This window comes from Meles meles, chromosome 7 (genome assembly GCF_922984935.1).
Source record: "Meles meles chromosome 7, mMelMel3.1 paternal haplotype, whole genome shotgun sequence".
Classification (NCBI taxonomy): domain Eukaryota; kingdom Metazoa; phylum Chordata; class Mammalia; order Carnivora; family Mustelidae; genus Meles; species Meles meles.
In genome coordinates, this window is record NC_060072.1 from 145,921,265 (window position 1) to 145,946,626 (window position 25,362).

The window sequence follows — 25,362 nt, forward strand, 5'->3', positions numbered from 1 at the left end:
CGCGCCCGACCGCTTCTGCCCGGGGAGCAGATCCTGTCAGGAAGGCGCCGCCACCGCCGCCGCCATCTTCCGGGGTTTGAAAATGGCGGCCGTGCGGCGGCCGGCCAATCGGGAGACAGCGGGCGGTTGCTGGGAAACGTGAGGTCCCGCCCCGCGAGCGCGGAAGTGGAGGCCGGAAAGCATTAGAGTGGACGCCTTGGGTTTAGTTTGTGCTCGGTGTCGGGATCCCCAAGGCCCGGTTCCTACCTCACGGCTGATCGATTAGGGCTTCCGCCACAGGCCAGGGCGAGTTGGAGCCTGAGGTCTGTCCGAGTACTCGGGGGAGAAGAGAGATCGGAAGTGATGACCTGAACTGAGATTTGGTGGTTGGCCACAGAGGAGCTAAAGTACTCGTGTGAGGTAGATCCCCAGTTGCCTCAGGGAACGGAAATGTGCCCCCGGAGCGTCCCTAGGAAACCACCAAAACCCGATCGTGAGTCGTCCTCGCGGGAGAGAGCCCCTCGCGAGCAAAGGGCGTGAAGGTGCCTTCATCCTCTAGTCTGTGGAAGCAGCGAAACAGCAGACGTCAGGTAAGGACCTTCTCCAGTAGAAAAACAGCGCGATGCAGCCCGTTCCTTGGTTTTAAATGTCACCTTCTGTGGGTCAGGCTAACCGGGAACTTCTTCGACACCAGGGTCCCGCTTCTGGGAATCCATCCTACGGCGTAAAACCGGATCGACGTGGAGCGGGGCAGAATGGGCCACCGCGGAGGACGGCGCGGGGCTGTGTGGAGCTGTGGGCGCGAGGGAACGCCGGGCGCGGAAGGGGCCTCCTGACTCCCCTTTCCCGAGGGCTGGGGCTGAAGCTTGCGTGCGGGAAGCTGCCCGCCCGGTCCCCCGAAGGAGACTCTCACCGACCGAGATGGGGGCGACAGGAGGAAGCCCAAGGAGGCGGACTTTGTAGAAACGGCACCTCCTAAAGAATCTCCCCTCCTTTGGTCTCCTGCATTTCATCTCCTTTCCCCACAGCCGCCTCTTCCTCGGACCTAGGATGAAAGCACGAAGATTTCGCCCGCTCTTCGGGTCTTCATTTTCCTGTTGGGGCTCCCGTGTCCCTGTGAAAATGTTTGCTTTTCCCTGTTAACCTGCATTCTGTCATTCTCACTCTCATGCCCACCCGGACGCCCTGGGAGGTCAGAAGTGAAGTTTTGTTGCCCCTAGACATCGAGATGTTAGTGATTAATGGCACTGATGTTTACAATATCAGAAAAAGTAAAGAAAGTTAAATAAAAATGACAGGGAAATGGTTAGTTAGAGTTGATCCACTGGAAAGAGTATTTCCAGCCCATAAAAATTAACTATAAATGGGGCATCTGGGTGGCTCAGTGGGTTAAAGCCTCTGCCTTCGGCTCGGGTCATGATCCCAGGGTCCTGGGATCGAGCCCCACATCGGGCTCTCTGCTCCGCGGGGAGCCTGCTTCCTCCTCTCTCTCTGCCTGCCTCTGCCTACTTGTGATCTCTGTCTGTCAAATAAATAAATACGATCTTAAAAAAAAGATTAACTCTAAAGTGTATAATAGGATAGGCACTGTAATTTTGAAATAAAAACATGGAATATAGACATATATTCAGTATATTTTGAGTTATGAATTATAAGGGATTTAAAAGGAAGAACCTGCAATCAATGTATTAAAATTTCACTAAGTAGTCAGACTATAAGTATTGAAATTTTTTTTACTTTCTTATATTTCATAATTTTTTAAATCATGAAATGCTGAACTTGAATTGCATTTATAACACGAGGGAAAATTCTTGTGTGACAAGAATCATGCTGAGGTATTCTACCTTATCCCACTCTCCCCCAGATATTAAAGAAGAAAGTTTTGCTTTGCAGCAGTTAGAGTAAAACATATAGAAATGCTGTCTAAGGAGCTTTCTTTTTTCCCTCAAGTTTATTTATTTAAGTAATCTCTATACCCAAGGGGGCTTGAACTCATGACCCTGAGATCAAGATCACAGGCTCCTCCACTGAGTTGGCCAGGCTCCCCTAAGGAGCAGGTTTCCACCCAAACATAGATTTACAAATATTCTTTTGGGGGTCTTTCTCAAAGATTATTTCAACAGCTAGTAGACTGGTATAAATTAGTACACAAACCAATACTTCTAATACCTAGTCTCTTATATTCTCGAAATAAATCAAAGTCCCTTTTTGTAAAACTGCTTACCAAGTGATACCTATCATGCTTGTTTTAGCAACCAGTAAGGTCAAACAGTATGTACCAGCTGTCTGTGAGTGGGCTTATAGAGGGAGAATGTTGGGAATGCACAGTGTCTTTTATTCGGCCACTTCCAGTAGTCTGCCTGACCCCTCGGCACCACGGATACTTCAGTTCTTTCCCCAAGCCCTCAGACGCATGTTTTGCAGAAAAATGAGAACGAAAGACTTAAAGATATCAAAGCTGTGCTGTCTTAAACTGCCAATGGGAAGGTTACTCTGATGGTAAATGTATTTGATGGAGAAACCGTCCAATCATTATGTCTGACCAGCAAAAGAGTATTGCTAGGCACAACAGGACAGACTATTTGAAATCAGGTTTGTTGTTTCTTCACATCTATCAGGCGTGTTTGAGTGTAGGGGAAGGGAAAGCTGGTCATTGTTTTGCACCTATATATCATCTATTTATGATCTTCGTTTGCTTTTGGATATTTCAAGGAGAAAAACAGTTAAATTGGAAACTGGAATGACAGCTGGGGGGTTTAAGAGGAATGGAACTTGGGAAGAAAAATGCATGGCCAGGAGAAATACAATTAATTAGAAGTAGGTTGAAGTGAATTACTTTTATGCTTAGATTGTCTGGGGAGGAGGCCATTGAAGTTTCAAAGTACCGAATTCTGTTAGTTGTGGGGGAGGAGGGAGCAGGGAGGAGAGCGAGGAAGGTAGGGAGGTGGCACAGTCGGGGTGGGAATGGCAATGGGAAGTGATTCTGGCTGTGGCAGCCAGGGCTGCCTTCAGAGAATTAGCAAAGATAGCTTCAGAAATGGCAGAATATCAGTCAGAAAGAATTATTTCTCAGAGCTGAAGAATTTCTTGCTTAGAAGGTTACTTTTTCTCAGTCACTTAGCCAATGAGTTGACTGGCCTATATTGAAAAATAGTTAAGAGGGGAACTTTGTAGAGAAAAGAAATACTAACCACACACCCCATACTTTCATATTTGCAAGTTTTTTTTCTGCTCTCTTTCAAGACCTCACGACAGCTAACCCATGTGTCCGTGAGAGTTCTACCAGAGAAACAGAGCTAGTAATAAATATTTATATATGTCTATATTTGTATAAAAATGGAGGTTTATGTAGAAGAGAGATTTATATATTTATAGGTATATGAGGTATGAAGTAGTGTGATATGTGTGTGTGTGTGTGTATGGAAGTGTATTTCATGGAATGGTTTATGTGACATGGACTCTATAAAATCTGAAGTCAGTGGGACAGACTGGAAGGCTGGCAACTCTTGGGTAGGAGCTGAAGCTGCTGCTGCTGCTTTGCTTCTAAGGCCTTTCAACTGATTAGATGAGACCCACCCATGTTATCAAGGGTAATATTTACTTAGAGTCAACGGGTTGTCTATGTTAACCATATTTACAAAATGCCTTCTCAGTTACAGATTAGTTTTTGGTTGAATAACTGAACACCATGGGCTGGCCGAGTTGATACATGAAACTAGCCATCACAACAGAAGACTTCTCCAGACTTGAAATTCCAGTTATTATTACTTTAGGGAACTTTATTCCTTTAGGATTTAGTGTTTCAAGGAAGAAAGGAACTACTTAAAAAAATGAAAGTAATACTAAGATGCATTTCTTAGGTTATATTTCAAAAGAGACTTTTCTAATTCTGTTCTAATTCCTTTGCAAATCCAAGTAATCATAGCTTTAAGTGAGGTTGAGAATTAAAAAAAAAAAAAAAAATAATGAAACATACTGAATGTGTCAGTGGACCAGATATGAGATACTTCAATCATCTGATTTTCCCTTATCTTGTGTCAAACTAAAAATAATCAGGGGCCAATGGGAGAAATTTGACACAACAACAAAATAAACACGATTCTGATTTTATAAAACGAAATTGGCTTATTCTTTACCTTTATTATATGGAACTACCAGAACCCTAAAAATTTGGGGGATTATGAGCAGATAGAGACAGATGGGACTGACTTTATGAAGATCAAATTCTGTGACAAGTAGAACTCATAAATTCGGGAGAAAACTGCTGGAGAACACATGATTAAAGGAGCTCCCCATGCAGAATCAACAGATACAAGATGCAGAAAGAGTTTTAATGATTTGGAGCCATTAAATTGGAAGGTACATTTGGAGCAGGTGAGTCAATTAGCCTCTTCCCCCTCCTCTGCTTGCGAAGTATACTTGCCCGTTGGCTACAGCAGTAAGTGGGGACCTAGAGCTGGAGATGTGGAGCGGTCCTTCAGGACTATTCCAGGGAAGATGGGGAACACGAAAGCAGAAGACAGAAGCCTCTCCAGCAGTACATTCCAACCTTCCCCCTTTATCACCAGAAACAGGCTGTAGAAAACAGCACACACAGGCAGGCAAACAGAGGTCTAAGGCAAAACAGGATGAAAGATAAAACCATGACTGTTAAAAGACTTAATTAAGGAAAACCTTCACAATGAGAGGGACACCAAAATCCTAAAGGGGGAAGAATTAGAACACAAGGAAAGAAACAGAAGACTTCACAAACACAAACAGAAGACATCAAAGGGAGAGGTGAGATGCCAGTTCAGCCATGAAAAGAAAATACACTAAAATTCTGGTTATTTAAAATAAAAATAAACGGGACACCTGGGTGGCTCAGTCACTTGAGCTTCTGCTTTCGACTCAGGTCATGATCTCAGGGTCCTGGGATCAAGCCCACATAGGGTTCCCAGTTCTGTGGGAGTCTGCTTCTCCCTCTCCCTCTGCCCTTCCACCTGCTTGTGTGTGCTCTCTCTCTCTCTCTCAAATAAATAAATAAAATCTTTAAAAATATTCTATAAAATAGAAAAAAATAAAACTAAACCAAAAGACACATCAATAGCAGAACGAACACAGATGAAAAGCAAATCAATGGCCAAAAGTTCTAGCTGAAGAATTTTCCAAGAATACAACGCAAAGACTGAGGGAAAGGAAAGTATGAAAGAAGAATATAGAGTCAAAAGGGCAACACTAAAAGTTTCAACTTCTATCTAACTAGAATTCAGGAGAGAGAACAGGCAGTATGGGGAGGAGAAAATAACCAAAATAAAAAGCCCAGGCCCAAGAAAGAGTAAGACCTGAGTATTAGAAGTATCCTCCAAGTACGGAATGAGGTGATTTTAAAAATATTACATAGAACCACATCATGGAAATTTTCATGTTCAAAGAAATAAAGAGAAAAATGATAAAAGTTCTCAAAGAAAGTCTATCTATAAAGAACAAAGAATCAGAGTAGTGTAATATTTTTTAATGGAAAGAAGGACTAATGGCCAGTATCTTCAAAGGTTTGAGGACATGGTTTGGAACCTAAAATCCCATATTCAAACACATTGTTATTATTTAAGGGGGAAGGAAAGGTAAACACATTTTTGGATCTGCAGGAACCTATTAAATGTACCATCCTCATAACTGAAAGAATTACTTGCATGTATAATCCAGCAACACGACTAAAAAACCCAGTGAGAAAGAATTAAGTGGGTTCCAGGAAGCAGTCGTATATAAGGAAACCAGTACAATTTATACTTATGCCTAAATAATTTTTAATGGCTAGTGTAAAATAATTATCTTAGTGACACCAAAATTCCAGATAATATCAATTTTGGAAGCAAGGGATGTGAGGATGGCATAAAAGGGGAAGATTGAGGGGTGCCTAGCTGGCTCAGTCAGTGGAGCATACTACTCTCAATTTCAGGATTATAAATTCAAGCCCCACATTGGGCTTAGGAATTACTTAAAATCTTTAAAAAATTTTTTACAAAGGGGGAAGACCGAAAATGTGTGTATGTGTGTGTGTGCACGCACACGTGCGTGCATGTTTTGGCGGGTAATAGATTTCTAAAGGACTAAAATATATAGGATTAAAATAATATATAAATTAACAAATATAATCAAATTTGCATATTAAAAATTTGAGAGTAACAGAAATACTGGAAAATGAGCTACAACTTACAAACCACTAGAAAAAAATTGTGGTGTGCAAAGGAAATTCAGTCAGTCTATCAAATTGGAGGAAAGTAAGAAAAGAAAAAAGCTAGTCAGTGGAAAATGTAAAGTAAGGCAAGAATATACTCAGGCATATTGGTAATCACAAGCAACGTGAACACACTACATTTTCCCACCGAGAGACAGAGACTCTCACTATCCTTACAAGAGACACATCCACAACAAGTTTAAAAATAAGCAATTGGAGTTCTAGCTCCAGTAATATGATGGGACAAGTTAGCTGGACCCCTTTGACTGCTAAATGAAACTAAAAACGCCGACTAACACACAAAAGAACATATCGAAAGCACTGATGAATAAGACAGTAGAGCATTTCAAGGCCAATTTCTGAGGAAATGAGAGAGATAAATGGAGGCTAGAAACTCCTTCTTGTGTTAAAGGTGCTTGCCAAATAGGGAAGCATCAATTTTCATGGACTCACTGGGTCCAAGGGAGCGGAATCAACGCCCAACCCAAGATAGTTTCATAGGAGATCCTCCTCCATAAAGTTGAACTCCCCAAATACTTATAGAATAAGTGCAAGGCCACTCGACACCCAAGAGATGACAAGTTTTTTCCTCTGGTGTGGAGCAAAGCAGGACATTGGGAGGGATTGCCTTTCAGAATTATAACCACAAGATGGCCCTAGACCAAAAGGTAACCTAAAATCACTTCACTTGGATAGTCTGAAAAATAAAACTTCAGTGAATCAATTTAAATACATAACGCCCCCTAGATAACTTGCAGAAGTAAACGCAAATTGTCTCTGGAGAAACATGTTCATTCCAGACCTCAAAGACTCCCTTCAATAAGTTCTCAAAGAAAACCAGAAGCACACAGTCAAATACAAATACATGGGGGGGGGGGGGAGCCAGTGTTGGTATGAATCAGAAAAAATAACTGACAGTGGAAACAGACCTGCAAAGGTGTTTATTTCATGGAATAATCAGTTAGAAGGAAACATCTACAGTTACTATGTCTAAGCAAATAGAAGACAAGATGGAAGATATCTTGGGGAAACAGTCAATCACCAACCCCCGCCCCCCAAACTTGATGTAGCAGATTTAAAAAAAAAAAATTCCAAAAAATGAAAAAATATGGTCATTACAATTGACAACTTAGTGCACGGCTTTAAAAAAAGATTAGGTAAAGCCCAAAAAAGACAACGGATAAAGGGGAAGATAGCTGGAGAAATTAAGCGGGATGTAACACAGAGATACAAAGAGATTGCAAATAGGAGATGTTCAGAGACGTATAAGGTATATAAAAATGTTTAACAAAAAGGAAAGGGAAAATGGGAGGAAAGCAATACTTAAAAAATATCATGGCTGAGAACTCTAAAACTAAGAAAAACATGAATCTACAGATCGTTAGACCCAACATATCCAAAGCCAGACAGATAAAGAAATCCACATAAAGACAATAACGGTAAAACTAAAGAAGCCAAAGACAAAGATAAATTCTAATGCAGCCAGAGAGACCTTAAAGAGAGCAACTCTTCTACTGACAACTTCTTGTAGGCAGGAGCGGGGGCCAGAAGCCAGTGGACTCAGGGAGAAATGCTGGCACAGAATTCCATACCTGATGAGATACCTTTCAGGAAGGTGGGTGAATTAAAGGCATTTGATACAAAAGGAAAAAAAAAAAGTAATCGAAAGACCTCACTCAAGGAATTCTGAAGGATTTACTTCAAACAGAAGAAAAAAAAGTAGGAGAAGGAATGAAAAGCAAAGAAAGTGGTAAAATAAACATTTATTTATTTATTTATTTTATTGATTGATTTATTTATTTTACAACAATAATGCTGTGTTGACTTAAATACATGTCATTGGCACAAAAGAAAGGATGCCAACATATAACCTAGAACATGGGACAAACAGATATAAGATGAAAGCACAAAATAAGATATCTAAACCCAGCTTTATTAGTTATTACATTGATGTAATGGACTAAATTCTTCAATTAAAAGTATTTTAAATAGGAAAATATTTATCCCATAATTTTTGTAATGTAAACTTACAAAGGACACATCAAAAATATGAGAATTCTGAAAGGTTTTTAAATTCTTAAGAATGCAAAATGATAGAAAATATACATCATTCAGACACTAACCAAGAAAATAATATTGAAGTAGTAATATTACTATTCAGTAATAAAGAATTTAAGACAAAATCATTCATAGATATAGTCATTTTAAAGTGATAGAATATTTCGTTCCTTAGAATCTCACAATTTAAAATTTACATGTTCTTATTAACATGGCCTCAGAATATATAAAACAAAAATTGTCAGAGAGAGAAACAATAAACAAATCAACAATCATAATGGGAAAATTTAACACATCTTTAAAAGGAATCAATACTCAAAGTTAGACTACACAGTAAATCAGTTTGAAATGTGTATCTAAAACATTGCATCCAACAAACTACAGAATACATTCTTTTGAAGCATTCACAGAACATTTTCAAAAATTGACCATATAGCGGCACATGAAGGTTGTCTTGACAAATATATAAAGAGAGAAATCACTTAGAGTATGTTCTCTGATCTTAATTCAAATAATCAAAAATAACAGTATAAGTGTATGTTATCTATAATAATATCACAATTTAAAATAGAATAATAAAATTAGGAATAGCCAAAACGTAGAAAATCCCCATACCTTTGGAAGTGGTGGTCACAGTCAAGGCGCATGAGTAGGAGGTAAAAAGGACACTTTCTTGGTTTGCCCTCTGTCCCAGGAATTGTTTGAATCTTATTTAAAGGGAAGATATTCATGTAGTCCTTATGCGCTAGAAAAAGCTATTTGCTATTGCAGCGAATTTGATTCCTACTCTTTCCCCATCCATGCTTAATACAGTCTTAATCCAGGAGGAGGATCTTTTTAAGAAGACATTTGTTATTTTTAACCAGAACAGGTTTAAGTTGGAAGTAGATTTGGGTGCGCTCTAATGACATCACCTGTAGTTGTACACAGAGTTATCTCGGGCTGTCGGGTCCCGCATCGCTGCTCTGGGGCAGAGAACGGGAAATTCAAGAAGGGGCTGTACTGCTTTAAGTGAAGCAGGTGTCACGGACCTCAGCTGGAGTCATTTCCTGCCCGGTGATAAAGTCCACCTGGGCGTGCGGTTTGGTCATTACCGAGGGCCAGCGGGGGCACCTCCAGATCAGCATGGTAAGTGGCTGGGGTCCTTGGACATGGTTATCAGTGTTGCTGTGGTTTTGTAGCAAATTTTACTAACCGTCTTTGGCCCTCTTCCCTGCCAAACCATCCTTAATACATTCTTAGTACAAGAGAAATAATTTTTAAGGAGACATTTGTTTCTTTTGGTAACTGTGTGTGAGGCAGACTTGGAGAAGCTCTGGTCTGTTCACCTGTGGTTTTGCTGCTTTTAGGAAAAGTTTTGTGAATTTGCAGTTTGTTCCCTGCTTTTTTTTTTTTTCTTTTTTTTTTTTCCATTTTATTTATTTTTTCAGCGTAACAGTATTCATTCTTTTTGCACAACACCCAGTGCTCCATGCAAAACGTGCCCTCCCCATTACCCACCACCTGTTCCCCCAACCTCCCACCCCTGATCCTTCAAAACCCTCAGGTTGTTTTTCAGAGTCCATAGTCTCTTATGGTTCGCCTCCCCTCCCCAATGTCCATAGCCCGCTCCCCCTCTCCCAATCCCACCTCCCCCCAGCAACCCCCAGTTTGTTTTGTGAGATTAAGAGTCATTTATGGTTTGTCTCCCTCCCAATCCTGTTCCCTGCTTTTAACCGAAGTAGTGAAACAGGAACCCTTCCTTCCTTCCTTTAGTTCTACCCTTGTTTTGGACCTGCTGTGCTGATTTTTCTGTAGAAACCAATTGCTCCACTTTTAGCTATGCGTTTAGAGTTTCTGGGGACTTCAGACCCAGGTCATCATGGCTAGACTCATAAATGCACGCCAGGGTAAAGTGCATGGCCATCTCCTCGTCCTCTCTTGAGTTTCGTTCTTGGGGGACAACAGTGAACAGAGTTACTTAGAGCAATTCCTGTTTGGGGATCATTTCTTAAGATCCACTCTCCCTTTAATGTCTTATGTGCTAGTCCCCATAGTTTTTGGTGTCTTCGAGTTTTAAATTCTTAAATGGAAGCAGCCTTTCATACTGCTTTCTCGTCTGATATTCTCACTCCCTTAAACTCTTTCTCTCCAACATTTTAAGGATATTGAAGTTATTTTGCTCTTAAAAATCATGCCTTCCTTGGGGCACCTGGGTGGCTCAGTGGGTTAAGCCTCTGCCTTCGGCTCAGGTCATGATCTCAGGTCATGATCTCAGGGTCCTGGGATCGAGCCCCGCATCTGGCTCTGCTCAGCAGGGAGCCTGCTTCCTCCTCTCTCTCTGTCTGCCTCTCTGCCTATCTGTGATCTCTCTCTCTCTGTCAAATAAATAAATAAAATCTTAAAAAAAAATCATGCCTTCCTACATGAGGGATCCATGCGGTCATGGAAACGTTCTGTTGCTTGGCTAAATTTCAGTGTTCTGGGGATGATATTTTTCAGTATCACCTGGCAAGATACTACCGGGGTAGAAAATGGGTACAGGGTACATGAGATCTTCATTCTTTCTTAAAACCGTGTATGAATCTACTACTTATCTTTATCTTAAAATAAAAAGTTAATTAGAAAATTGTGCCTTCCTAGTAATTTAGATAAGTGTTGTAGCAGCTGATGTGCTTGATAATATCAATATTGAACGGGCAGTTCACAATCATCTTATAGTGTGGCTAATGTTTTATTATTTTTTTAAAAAATTTTATTTATTTATTTGACAGAGAGAGAGATCTCAAGTAGGTAGAGAGTCAGGCAGAGAGAGAGAGAGGGGGAAGCAGGCTCCCCGCTGAACAGAGAGCCTGATGCGGGGCTCGATCCCAAGACCCTGAGATCATGACCTGAGCCTAGGGCAGAGGCTTTAACCCACTGAGCCACCCAGGTGCCCCTAGTGTGGCTAATGTTTTAACAGATAGTTTGGAAAGGAGGGACTGGCTAAGAGAAGAAGGTGAAGATAGCCTTCTCTGCCCTGGGACACAGTTAAGTCATAAACTCATCTGCTTCTCAAACTGGGCAGGGCGTGACTGGTCCTTCTTGAGCCAAGTGTTCCTGTCAAGTTTGAAAAGGACCATACCACGCCTATGTCTGAACCCCTTGGGTAACAGACTGTGTAAAGAGCAGCAACTGCTTTTCCACGTTGGTGACTATTTTTCCTCTGAGTACTTGGAGCAGACGCGTGCGCACCCGCCATAGCCTGGATGGTAAGCTGGGGGTGCGGTGAGAGAAATCGACGTGTAAGTGGCTCAAAAGATGGGGAAACCATGAAATGAATCCCCAGTTCAGCATTTTAACCTAAATCTAGGGAGTTTTGATCTGATTACAGTAGCTGTACTGTACTGAGATCATTTGCAGTCCAGCAGGTGTGGGAGGAATGAAGACGTGCTTTGCAGATAAGCATGTTAGAAGCTCGTTTATGACGGAGCATGCTGTTTGATTTTTTTTCTGTGTTGGACAGAGGTTGGAATCCTGGTTGGTGCTGAGCGAGGTGCTTCCTGAATTGAGTTCACAGACTTTGTCGTGAGAGATCCGTAGCTGCATGGAGAGGACATGGGCTATGGGTGGGGGGAGTTCTACTCAAGTAGTGAACTTGAATTCCTCATAAAGCAGAGAGGGCTGTTAGTCCTTGTGAATCGAGGGGACAGAGTACAAGGGCGTGATGCAGTGGAGCAGGAACAGAGTCCAGGTCCGATGGCAAGGCTGTGACTGGCCAGAGCTCCCTCCCTCCCTGGACTAGTGGTCTTTTCGTGGCTGATCTCAGACCTTGCCTAGTGGAAGAGCAGCCCGGACAAGGGCAGGGCTGCTGATCGGCTCCCCGGGCTAACAGCTGGAAGGGTGCTGATGATGGGGAGAACAGGCTGCTCACCTCATGAGCCCCCCTGCACACACCTGTCCCATGTCCGCTGGCAATCAAAACCCCACAGCATTCAAATGTGCGAATGCTGCCCTTGTCGTTTTTCTGGGTCTTTTCTTTCCTTTTCTTAGATGAGTACATTTTTGTGTCTGTTTAAATGACCAAAAACAGTTGTTGGCCTTTAAAAAGAAGGATGTGAATGGTGATTTAAACGTGGGATGGGGGAGTGGAGGCTGATGCGGGTGAGGGAAAACACTGGAGTTCGAACAAGGAAAAAAAAAAATCACTGCCTGGGGCGCCTGGGTGGCTCAGTGGGTTAAAGCCTCTGCCTTCGGCTCAGGTCATGATCTCAGGGTCCTGGGATCGAGCCCCACATCGGGCTCTCTGCTTAGCGGGGAGCCTGCTTCTCTTCCTCTCTCTCTGCCTGCCTCCCTGCCTACTTGTGATCTCTGTGAAATAAATAAAATCTTTAAAAAAAAAACTGAATCTAATTAAAAAAAAAATCACTGCCCAGATATAAAGATAGTTAATATTTGATGCATTTTAAAGTTCTTTTTCTCTGCTTATTTTTAATGTATTGGATGTCATACTTTATATACAGTTATACAACTTATGTACCTCTTACCTCAGTTTTATCATAAGCTTTTCCCATGTCATAAAATTTGGGGGTAACTTTTAAGGGTTGCATAACTTTTCTTCAAATGCCCAACAATAAATGAGCGTAGATTGGTTCTTGATTCTCACTCTTCTAAGTAATACTGTGAATTCCCTTGTGCCTAAATCCTCGCATTTTTCAGTTTTTAAAATAATTCATTTATTATTAATTTTAATAATTCATTTGTGCATGTCATCTGCCTATTTCCCTACTGGCTATCTCAAGTGTTTGTTTGGGTTTTTAAAGATTTTATTTTTAAATAATTTCTTCATCCAACATGAGGTTGAACTTACAACCCTGAGATCAACAGTCACTCTACTGACTGAGCCAGCCAGATGCTCTGCAAGTTTTTTTTTTAAATTATTAATGTGTGTAAAATTGCCCTATTGATAGCCCTTAATATGAAGAACTACATATCAATCATTTTTTATAAACCATTATTCTTGTTTGCTTATTGCGATACTGAGTTTTTACATTTTTGGGCTGTGAAATCTATTACATGTTTCCTTGGTAAATTTTGCTGAGAACATCCTTTCTTCTTTAGAACACATATACATAGTAAATATAAGGCCTCAAGATGTGAAAAAGTAACATCTTTAAGTGCAATGGGTTTTGATATAGGTCAAGGTTATACACTGATTTTTTATTTTATTCCTTTCCAGTAACTAGCTAATATTTTTCTGGGTGAGGCAGCTTGATTTTATTTACACATATATAATATATTATGGATATATATTCTTAACTCACATGCTTAGCCTGTTATCCAGTAAGTCCTTAAATTATGATGCTGAAAGAAATCTTTCAGTAAAATGGGAGTCCTTGGTTCATTTGTTCTTAAAGCGTACTTGTGCCCTGGGTTTTGGTTTCCATGAGACACTTAATTAGCCTTATCATATATTTCTCTCATTGGCTTATGCAAGCTTGGTTTCTGCTGATCGTGAGCAGCATTACTGTGTGACCAAGCTCATGGTATCTTCAAGGGCTATTGGTTCTAACCTCCTATGGCTTATTTCAGAGGGAGTGCCTTTCCATCCACATTGGCCAAGCTGGCGTCCAGATTGGGGATGCTTGCTGGGAACTCTATTGCCTGGAACATGGAATCCAGCCTGACGGCGTTGTTCTCAACAGTAGAAAGGATCAGCTGGAAAGTGGGAACATGGAGCACATGGATGCATCTTTCAATACCTTCTTTTGTGAGACGAGAGCTGGGAAGCATGTGCCCAGAGCACTCTTCATCGATCTGGATCCCGCTGTAATAGGTAATGTAAGGCTTGCATTCAACTGTACATAACCAGGTCCGCACTCCATGCAAACAAATCCAGTACCAGAGATGGGCTCACCAGATTGTATGAATCTATCTGAATAGGAACATGGGGATATTTTTTAGATCTAGAAGTTTGTTCATGACCACTTAAGGCGATCGGCATGAAACATACCCAAAGGGAGTACTCGCTTAGCCTTCTTTCTCTGTGTGATGAAACAAATTCAAACCTTTTTAGTTTCTCCACACATCTGTTGTCACAGAAGATTAAGTCTTTTCTTGGATTTGAAAGCCAGTTGCTAGAAGATTCCAATAAAGAATCTGAAATTTGGCATTACCTGAACATGATTCTGAAGAGGCAAGGAACCAGACAAATCTAACTCTGAGAAATAAGTACAATTTTATGATTATTAATAGCAGACTTTGTAGTATCTTGTCCAGAAACATGGCATAGCAGCTTGGTTCCAAGAGCAAGCCTCGCCTGAGCACAAGGCAGAAGTCCGTGGCATTTTTGTAATCTAGCCTCGGAAGTCCCAGTGTCTCACTGTTGCTGTTTGATGGCTTGAAACCATTATAGAGATCCACCCAGGGGAGGACTAGTGGACCTCACCTCTTGATGTGGAAAGAGCAAGGTTCTAGAAGCACACAAGAAATGGAAAACATTCTTGTGGCCATCTTCAGAGAATGCAATCTGTACCCAGTGGATTAGATTTCATTTCCTTATCAGAACCAGGTCAGATCAGGTAACTGATGGCAAAAGCAGATCAACGACCAAGGGAAGGAAAGGATGGAGTGTTAGTACAAGGGGAGGGTAAGCACGGCCTCAGCCAGGATTCCTACGTGCAGTTTCCGTGTTTGCTGGATGTGAAAGGATGAAAAATAAGGAAATCTCGGTGGCTTCAGGAACCGGTGAGATTCGTATGGAGGCTAGGAGAGGCAGTTATGTTGTCTTCCGACTAGAGCTCTAAGTGTCTGAAGAGAATATCTGAATTTTTGTTTCAGACAAATGGGGATTTGCAGCTGTGAGCTTTAGCTAGAGTCTCGTATCCTAGAAACCTGGGCAGAGTAGGATATGTCCCCAGAGGACTTTGGTGAATGTAGCTAAAGAAGCAGTGTGAAAAGCCACATCTCAGTGTCCGGAATGTTGTGGCAGGTGTTTTAACTTGCGCCTATATGAAGATGCTAGGCAAATAGGAGGCTTAGGATCTGGAATCAGAAGCTGATAAGCAAGTCAGGGCAGAGATGCATGGCAGGAAGAGACCAGAAGAAATTCCCCAATCCTCTAGAAAACAGCATAGAGAGAGGGCAGTTTTGAGGATCTGGAACTGGCCCAAACAAAGAGGCATAAGCTCCAGGTTTTAGGAGAAGACACTGTTTTTTCCTTGTTCTATTCAGCAAATAGGAGAGCCTCATGTGTGCAAGGCACTATTCTTGACATTGGAGGTGTATATACTCTGAGTCTTCATGGACCCTCCATTCTAGTGGGATGCCTGATGGTCATCAGTGCCATGGAGAAGAATAAAGCAGGGCCACAGGGCCAGGGAACGTTGTGTGAGTGGTGGGAAGTGCTTTTATCTTAAGGGATGCCGAGGAAGGCCTTGTAGAGAGGGTGACATGTGGGGATCTGAAGGAAGTGAGGGCATGAACCTTACCTCTCCGGAAGAGACCAGAAAGGACTTTATGGACAAAGTGATACTCTATCCGAGTCTCGAAGGCTGGGTAAGAGTTGTTTAACAGTTCACAGGTGAGAGAGGATGGAAAACACATTGTTTCAGCTTGAAAAGGGAGAAGATGTTGATACAGCAGACTCGCAGGAGATGTAAACTGAAGTGGAGGCCGACTATGGGATTTCTCATAACAAATAGGGGGCCAGTGAAGATTTTAGAGCAAGGAAAAGACAGACTGAGAACTATACTTCAGTAATGCTAATCACAGAGATTTATTCATTAATGTATACAACATTTCTTTAGCACCTGCTATGTGCCAGTACTAATGTAGAAAGAGAGTAGACTGGAGAAAGTTACAAGGTTTTTGTGATGTATGGAGGGAGAATGGAGAAGAGAACACAGATTTGAGAGACTTCCATCTAGAACAAGAGCAGCAGATTATGTGTCAGTGAATGTTCTAGAGAGAATTCAGAGATGGCAGCCATATTCCCTGTTTGAATAATGAGATTGATAAATGAGGTAGGAATTGCAGAGGGGGGTCCGAGGTGTGTGGGAGTAGGTAAGTTCCATTTGCATGTGAAGAGGCTGGTCCTGATAAAAGATGGGGGAACCAGAGGGGTTCAGTGAGAAGTTATCCTATAGAGACGAAACTCAAAAGCTGTGGTAGTACCTGGTCTCGTTCAAAGCCAGCCCAAATGGTTCTAGAATGGAGGAAAGGTGAGTTTTGATTGTGTTTGTGGAGTAGAATTCTACTGAAGATATTTGTAGGCAGAACAAGGAGAGAGGGAGGGGTGGAAGGGTTCAGGGTGAGTGAGCGAGGGGACCCGGGGCACGGAGACAGTGGGTCATGCCTCTCCTTCTCTGAGGTAGAGACTGAGGATTTTGTGTCAAGGAGGAAGGTGCTCATCGAGGAGTTCTGTGATCGGAATAATGGGGTGATGCTGTGTGAGAACTCAGAGAAAGGACAAGTTTGGTTATGGACACTTGGGAGGGTATGTGTTATGGTGAGTGCTGTGAAATGTGTAAGCCTGATGACTTACAGATCTGTACCCCTGAGGCTAATAATACATTATAATGTTAATTAAAAACACATATATATATATATATATATATTTTAAATAAACAAACAAACAAAAGACTTGGCTATGCACACGAAGCATGGCGCCTACACCACACACTCCTACTCCTTTTAACACACATTTGCAGAAGAGGACAGAAGGAGTGTGAAGGGTGTGCTGAGTGGTCTGAAGGGGCGGAGAGCACAGCTTGGGTGGATGGTGCCCATGATATGCGGACAGGGTGAGCAGGGATGAGGGCCTGGCGGCGAGCACACGCTTCTAATCACAGGGCCAGGCTGTGCCAGCAGATCGGTGAAGCTAGCGTGAAGGGAGGAAGCGTGGAAGACGAAAATGCTGGGAGCTCCAGTTTGAGGTGAGAAAGAATTTAACATCTTTCAATGAATTCAATGAACATTCATTCCAGCTAGGTAGAGATGAGCATGGAGATGAACAAATGTCCATCCCTTCCCTCCTACTGTCCTAGTGAGTTCAGACCATTTTTTTTAAAGATTTTATTTATTTATTTGACAGACAGAGATCACAAGTAGGCAGAGAGGCAGGCAGAGAGTGGAGGAAGCAGGCTCCCTGCTGAGCAGAGAGCCTGATGCAGGACTCAATCCCAGGACCCTGGGATCATAACCTGAGCCGAAGGCAGAGGCTTTAACCCACTGAGCCACCCAGGCACCCGAGTTCAGACCATTTTAACAAAATATTGTAGACTGGGGGCTTAAACCATGGGAATTTATTTCTCATTGTCTGGAGGCGGGAGTCCAAGACCAGCATGGGAGCCTGACTGGTGTCTGATGAGCGCTCTCTTCCCGATTCGCAGACAACTGCCTTCTCACCATGTCCTTACATCTGGTTTCTTGCAAGGGCACTAACCCCATTCACCAGGGCCCCGACCTCATGGCCCCGGGCCACCTCCAAAGGCCCCACCTCCTAACACCCTCACACTGAGTCAATGTGTGACTCCTGGGGAGACACAACCATTCAGTCTGCAGCAGCCACCGTTTATTAACAAGGAACCGCACGGGTATTTTCATATAATCCTTCCAGCAATTCTGTCAGGAAACCTTGTTGCCATCTTCCGTTAACAGATGAAGAAGCTGTGTCTTGGGCAGGTCATGGAACTGGCCTTAGGTTGTTGAACTGTTGAGGGGAGAACTGGGTTGGACCCTAGGTCTGCCAACTAATAAGAAGCCATTCTCTTCTAACAAAAAAGCAGCATAAGCTAGTGGAGAAGAAAATGTAAGTGGTCGTAGCAACACCAACACACGTGTTCATTTGAGGCATATGAAATTGTCCATGGTTGGTTATCTCTTACCTAAAAATTGCCAACGTCCTTCAATGCAGCCTAATAACAATAGAAATGTCCATGAGAGGCAGAGGTATCCCCAGGAAGGAATGAGTAGCTGGGGAGCCATCAAACACCTTCAGCCGAGGGAGCAGCATAGGCAGCTTCCCAGAGGCGTGGAGGAGCATTCACCTTGAACAGGAACAGGGTGTGGGTAGGAGAGTGATGGGGACAGGAATCTGGAAAGACTGTTGAGCTGGGTCTTGGGGGAGCAGGGGGAAGTAAGGAAGTTTGGTTGGAGAAAGGATTTCACAACTTTACGATTTTGGTTAGCGGGGACAGTTGTGAGTGATTTCAAGTGGAATGGGGCTAATAGCATTGGAAGTAAGGAAGCAAGGAATTGCCAAATAATCATGTTTACAAACCACTGAACACCCTGAGGGTGCTGGTTGAGGATGCTGGGTCAGATGCTCATGCCACTGAGCAAAGTAGAAAAAGTGCAAGGAAGTGAGAGCGGACAGCTTGGGCAGTAGTGCTACAGGTAGCGCTAAATGGTAGTGCTGTAATCGCTCCTCTCCGAGAGCGGTTTTTACCGAAAAAATTTACGAATGACCCTCAAGATCTCCACTGAACGTTAACATGAAGAAGCAGGCTTCCAAAATTCCAGAAATTCCCTTCTTTGCCTGAACTCAGCCTTATAGCTGTAAGTGAGAAGCAAATAGACCACCCAGAATTATATGCCCACTTACATCGTGTTTATAAATATATCTTTTAAAACTCTTCACTTTGGTGGGTTTTTTGGTTTGTCTTTTGGTTACTTTTTTGGTGTGTGTATGTTACTTAAGAGTCCTTTAAATCAGCTTTAGTAAATTTAAACATTTGGTGGTGTGCAAAACTGTGGTTAGAAATTCATGGTCAAAGGGACCCCTGGGTGGCTCAGTCTTCCTTTGGCTCAGGTCACGATCCTATGGTTCTGGGATTGAACCCCGCATCGGGCTCCCTGCTCGGCGGGAAGCCTGCTTCTCCCTCTCCCACTCCCCCTGCTTGTGTTCCCTTGCTCGCTGTGTCTCTCTCTGTCAAGTAAATAAATAAAATCTTAAAAAAAAAGAAAAAAAGAAAATCATGGTTATGGGCAGGAGAGCAAGGTGAACTGAGAGGGCCATCTTGTCCTTAGAAATGGAGCATGTTTCCTCTCAGGCAGTGAGTTTCTAGGCCTATCTGCAGGTATCTGGTGATGAGTCAATACAGCATTAGCATAAGTACATGTCGTGAAGCCAATTGTGCCATAATTATTTATAATTGTTGTCAAATGGGCCATGCATTGTGCTCTAGGATCTCATGTAATCCTCATAGGAGCTCAAGGGGGTAGGTCTTAACATTATCCCTATATGTGAGGTGAGGTCACTGGGATTTAAGGATGCTAAGGAACTGCTGGAAAGCCGAGTGATGAAGGAAACCGTGAACTTGGGAAACGGATTCTCAGATACGTGCTCTTGAATGCTGCACAGCATGGCATCCTGCCGTAAGCTGGGCAACATTCCCAGAGCCTGCTTAGCCCTCAAACACCGATGCGTAATTCTGTAGGAATTGGGCTCTCTGGTAATTCTCGGCCTGGGGAGCAGGACCTGGGCCTGAGGAAGTGTGTTCAGTATTTTCTCAAGCTGAGCAGGTTTTTAAAAGGAGGAAAACCAGGCAGGAGTTGCCCTTGGCTGTGTTGAAGACTGCCAATGTGTTAACCCCAATTTCCCTGCTACTTGCGGTTTTATCAACTGCATTCAAGTTGGGGAGGGCATTTGAGCTCATCGCACCTTCTTTGTTAAAGCCTCTTTTAAAGTGGACTAGTAATAATTTAGATCAGTTTGCTTTTCCCTGCTTTTTCGGGCACTCAGTTGGGTATTTGTAGATAGAAATACTGGCCTTAGAGTGCCAGAGCATCACGGGGCGTGTGATGGGTTTGAAGAGTGTCTCCTAAAAATGTGTCCACCTACAAGCGCAGAATATGCCTTTATTTGGAAATAAGGTCTTTGCCACTGATGTTCTAAGTTGAGGTCCTACAGGATTGGCGTTGGCATAACACCAAGGGTCTGTGTCCTTATGAGAGGAAGAGGGGACCCAGTCCGGGGGAGTGGGCATGTGTGATGGAGGTAGGCACGAGTGTGTGGCCCCAAGCCGAGGACCAGCTTCTCCCTGAGACCTGCGGCAGGAACCAGCCCTGCCAACTTCTTCACTTTGGACTTCTGGCCTCCTGAACTGTGAGAAAAAACATTTCTCTTGTTGTCAGCCACCAGGTTTGTTGTAATTTGTTACAGCAGCTATAAGAAACTAACAAAGGGTCTACATTGGGAAAATGTACTTTCCATTTGTCTGGAAGTAATGATACTCTTCTAGACTGAGGAAGGCCAGCTCGGCAGTTGAAAACCCTTTCTTTACCGGGACACTGGGGAAACCAGCATTGGGTTGGCAGTTGACCTGGCAAAGGGTTAGCCGTCAAATGGAGGGAGCGTGCTGACCTCATGTCCCCTCTGCAGATGGGATTCGAGCCGGCCAGCGCCGCTCGCTCTTCTACCCAGAGCAGCTCGTCAGTGGGAAGGAAGACGCTGCAAACAACTACGCCCGCGGTCGCTACTCTGTGGGGTCCGAGATCATCGACCTTGTGCTCGAGAGGATCCGAAAGCTGGCAAGTGGCCCCTTTCTGCCTAGCGGGGGGCCATACCTGAGTGCCTGGGATCCGCCTTCCACACAACACCCGGGTCACCGCCACCGGCCTCTCCCGCACACACTCAAGGCTAGGAAGCACCTTGGTGTGGGCTTGGACGACACTTCGTGATGTAGGATGCATGGAAGAAACCTTTACACTTCCTGCAGCCCCATCTTCTCTTTTTCCTTTTAGATTTATGAGGAAAGACTTTGGTTTTTTCCACTGCTTTATCGAGATATTGCGCAATGATGGCCACAGTGCAGTTAACGTTTGTGTGTGTGTGCGTGTGTGCGTGTGCGTGTGTTGACAGTGTTTAAAATCTACTCTCTTGGCAACTTTGAAGCCTACGCACAGAATTGTTAACCAGAGCCACCGTGCTGTCTATTAGCTCCCCAGAATGGACTCATCTGCCAACCGGATGTCTGTGTCCTTCAACGTCTCCCAGTTTCCCCCACCCACAGCCCCCACAAGATACTGTGCTGCTTTCCGTTCTCATGAGTTGGACATTTTTGATTCCACCTATATGAATGGGATGATACAGTGTTTGTCCTGTTGCGTCTGACTTATCTCTCTTGGCCTAATGGCCTTAAGGTCCCTCCATGCTGTGACGGACGGCAGGGTGTCCTTCTTTTTAATGACTAGCCCCCCTCTACTCTTGCGTCTGCCCACTCATCATGGCTCACCTGCTCAGACTTCCAAAGCATCCTGACACCTGTCCTTTTCCCGTAGTCTCCGTTACTCGTGAAGTTAACAGGTGACACATCCTACCTGGAGATTAGTTACTCTGGCTCCTGACCTTGAACTCTCCTTTACGGACCTGCATCTGGAGAATCCTTTGTCTAGTACACATATTGGTGTCTGGCATACTCCTTAATCAGTACGATGCCTTTTACACCTGCATAGTAGACTAGATGTACAAGTGAGAGGTACTTCATCTTCCGGGGGAAGGGGGAGGCGTAGGTTGCTTCAATATTTGGCCATTTTGTTTGTTACTGAGAAAGACTGTGCTATAGCTCACAAGCTGATGCATTTGTGGAGGGCAGCTAAAGACAGTTGACTATTTATGCTTTGTTTATAGTGAAATTCTAAAGTGCTTCCCCTACCCCACAGGGAACCACTCACGTGTGTTACTGGGGCGTTAATAAGGGTACACTCGTTCTTTCTGAAAGTTTTGTCCGGGGGAAATTCTTGTCTCCCCACTGCCACTGTGGGGCTCATGTGGCCCAGGTCTCACCTCTCCTTTGCTTCCCCAGGCAGAGCAGTGCAGTGGACTTCAGGGATTTTTGATTTTCCGAAGCTTTGGGGGAGGCACGGGATCCGGCCTTACATCTCTCCTAATGGAGCGGCTCTCGATAGAATACAGCAGGAAGACGAAATTGGAGTTCTCTGTCTATCCAGCCCCCCGGATCTCCACCGCTGTTGTGGAGCCTTACAACTCCGTCCTCACCACGCACACCACCCTGGAACACTCCGACTGCACCTTCATGGTGGACAATGAGGCCATCTATGACATCTGCCACCATAAACTCGGCGTCGAGCGTCCCTCTTACGCCAGCATTAATAGGCTGATAGGCCAGGCGGTATCTTGCATTACTGCTTCCCTCCGGTTTGAGGGGCCCTTGAATGTGGACCTCATTGAATTCCAGACCAACCTTGTCCCTTATCCAAGAATACATTTCCCCATGACAACCTTGGCCCCCATCATCTCTGCTGACCACGCCTACCATGAGGATCTCTCTGTGTCCGATATCACTGCTGCTTGCTTTGACTTCTCCAATCAGCTGGTCAAGTGCGACCCTCGGCTGGGGAAGTACATGGCCTGCTGCCTACTCTACAGAGGGGACGTGGTCCCCAAAGACGTGAATGCAGCCATCGCAGCCATGAAGTCAAGGAACTCTGTGCAGTTTGTGGATTGGTGTCCGACTGGTTTCAAGGTGGGCATCAACAACCAACCACCCATGGTGATACCGGGAGGGGACTTGGCCAAGATCCAGCGGGCTGTGTGTATGATGAGCAACACCACGGCCGTCGTGGAGGCCTGGGCCCGCCTGGACCACAAGTTTGACCTCATGTATGCCAAGAGGGCGTTTCTGCATTGGTACAGCAGGGAAGGCATGGAGGAAGGCGAGTTCTCAGAGGCCAGGGAAGACTTGGCCGCTCTGGAGAAGGATTATGAAGAAATGGGGCAAAGTTTCTGATGGAAATGTGGCCGAGGAGAATGAGTATTAAGTTGAAGTGTCTTGCTTTCTTTCAAGACGTTATGTACTCTTGGAGGGTAGGGTTTCCCCTGATTGGAAGAAACTGGAAACCCAATCAAACAAGACCCTAAGCTCAGCTCTAAATCAAATGGGTCAGTACCTTGTCTGTTGGTTCAGCCCAGCTACCTGTGGACCCCCTAGGTTTGGGGTCCTTTGAGCCTCTGGATCATGTCCATGTTTCCTTTCTTTCTTTCTTTCTTTCTTTCTTTCTTTCTTTCTTTCTTTTCTTTCTTTCTTTCTTTCTTTTTTTCTTAGACAATGGAAAGCTAGCTTTATTCTTTGCTCCTTCAACAAAAAATGATGAAACCCTAAAGTCAGTGCTTTCCCATTCCCTTTCCTGTGGTGTAAAGGAGCACATGTTAATTATTAATGATATTTCCCCCATGTCTATGTTTTTGTACATTGATTAAATAATGAATATTTCAGTATCATTCTTTTCTTTCTTCCAAAGGTAGGCTTTAAAGTCTCAGTTTGTTTTTTTTATGCAAACAAAAAGTAAGAATATTCTTGGGTCTTTCAAAAATTTATATCTGTGTTCCTGTGGTTCAGAAGGTGAGAAGGATCTCTCTCAGCTCCCTGTCCTTGAAGAGGTGTTCTCAAAGTATAGCCAGCAGAACGCTGCATTGGAACCAGTGGAGAGGTTTAGGGAAAAAAATGCAGATTCTTGGGGCACCTGGCTGACTCCGTGGGTAGAGTGTGTGATGCTTGATCTTGGAGTTGTAAAGATTACTTAAAGAGACTCTTTTTTTTTTTTTAAATTTTTTATTTCTTTGACAGAGAGAAATCACAACTAGGCAGAGAGGCAGGCAGAGAGAGAGGAGGAAGCAGGCTCCCCGCCAAGCAGAGAGCCCGATGCGGGGCTCGATCCCAGGACCCCGGGACCGTGACCCAAGCTGAAGGCAGAGGCTTTAACCCACTGAGCCACCCAGGCGCCCCTGTAAAGATTACTTAAAAATAAAAAAAATTAAATTAAAAAAATGCAGATTCTTGGGGCACCTGGCTGACTCCGTGGGTAGAGTGTGTGATGCTTGATCTTGGGGTTGTAGAGATTACTTAAAAATAAAAAAATTAAATTTAAAAAAGTAGATTCCTGAGGTACAGAAGCTCTGGGGATTGGAGGGGGCATGACCTAAGAATCTGAAGTTTGAAAAGCACACTTGAAGGAGCTCATTTTTGGAATTAAACTATCCTACTTTCAAACAAGTTATAACTTAAAGTGGAAGAAGTAGTTATAAATGCATGAAAACCATCAGCCACATTTTTATTATCCATGATGTTTATTTTAGTCTGACTAGTCACCAGCCTTCAGGCGAACTAGACCCTGCAAAAGTACTCACTTGGCCTTACGTGTTGCTCTTGAGCTGATGGTAGATATTTTCCAGGTGCCTCATTCCGCTGCAGGGTTTACCCTGCAGCCTTAGTCCTCCATCTGTACCCTCTTTGCCCAACGTGGTCAGGGTGTTTGGTTCAGGTAGATAATCTGAGGTTAAGAGCACGAAACCCCTGGCTGAAGGCATCAAGTTGAGGGTCAGACTGAGAGCTTTGCCAGACTGTAGTGCGACCACCTTCTTATTGCGTGGACCCAGCATGGGGACTCCACCTCTAATGGCTTCCTGGTCCATGCGCTTACGTACTAACATCACTGCCCTGGGATGTCAAGAGCTCCGTTCGCATCACGTACCATTTTGCCTGTTCTCCACTCATACGTCGTCTCCGTGGAGACCAGTGAGCACACTCTGGTGGAAATGATGTCCAGACACTTCAAGGCATGCCTGTCAACAGGTGGTCCTCCAGGCCGCCCACCCGTGAGTTTTTGCTTGGTCCTCAAATCTCAACACGTTTGGCTGGATCCCCTTGCCACTCTACGCCCAAGGCCCTCCGCCAAGGGCTTGGTCCACGACACTAAAACAACTTCATACCAGAGTTCCCTTTGGAACCTGAGGCCTGTTAATCCTGAGGTGTGCCAAGACTTCCAGGATAATAAGAAGGACAGGAAGGATTCTCATTCCTATGTCTTTGACCTTCCGTGATTAAGTATTTGGAGGAAAGTAAAAAAAAAAAATAAATAAAAATTCTTTTCTACAAAGAAAGGCGTGATTTGGTGACCTCTGTCATTTTCTCCAAATCCGACATAGACCAACAGTGGCTTGTGTGGCTCTTTAAGCATAAAAGAAAACCTTCAGTGCTTGGAGCAGCCTACATCCAAATTTACAGAGTTTTCTTTTTCAAATAACCTATGTGTCTTATGCTTGCATTGTGAAATCTTCTGTCTTATTTGGTAATAAGTGAAGATATTTGATGACGTAAGTAAATGGGCACTTCACATACTTATGAGTT

At 43.7% G+C, this 25,362-nt stretch overlaps 1 protein-coding gene across 5 annotated transcripts; it reads left to right on the top strand.

Moving 5' to 3' along the window:
* Positions 1-157: 157 nt before the first annotated feature.
* On the top strand, positions 158-23,760 carry TUBAL3 (tubulin alpha like 3). 5 transcript variants are annotated; one of them, XM_046010518.1, is made up of 4 exons: positions 158-569; positions 13,805-14,048; positions 20,598-20,746; positions 22,021-23,760. In XM_046010518.1, exons 2-4 carry the CDS (start codon positions 13,946-13,948, stop codon positions 22,963-22,965), a joined length of 1,197 nt encoding a protein of 398 aa, XP_045866474.1. In that variant the 5' UTR covers positions 158-569; positions 13,805-13,945; the 3' UTR covers positions 22,966-23,760. The 5 variants fall into 5 exon arrangements, 3 of the variants coding, with proteins under 3 accessions (XP_045866474.1, XP_045866473.1, XP_045866472.1); XM_046010517.1 differs by lacking the exon at positions 158-569 and adding an exon at positions 9,285-9,382; XM_046010516.1 differs by lacking the exon at positions 158-569 and adding an exon at positions 11,325-11,484.
* The last annotated feature ends 1,602 nt before the right edge of the window (positions 23,761-25,362 follow it).

Excerpts from the sequence above, each read along its gene's own strand:
- TUBAL3 (XM_046010517.1), top strand. Across the intron at positions 14,049-20,597 it reads TCTGGATCCCGCTGTAATAG|ATGGGATTCGAGCCGGCCAG; the intron begins GTAATGTAAGGC and ends TCCCCTCTGCAG. Across the intron at positions 20,747-22,020 it reads TCGAGAGGATCCGAAAGCTG|GCAGAGCAGTGCAGTGGACT; the intron begins GCAAGTGGCCCC and ends TTGCTTCCCCAG.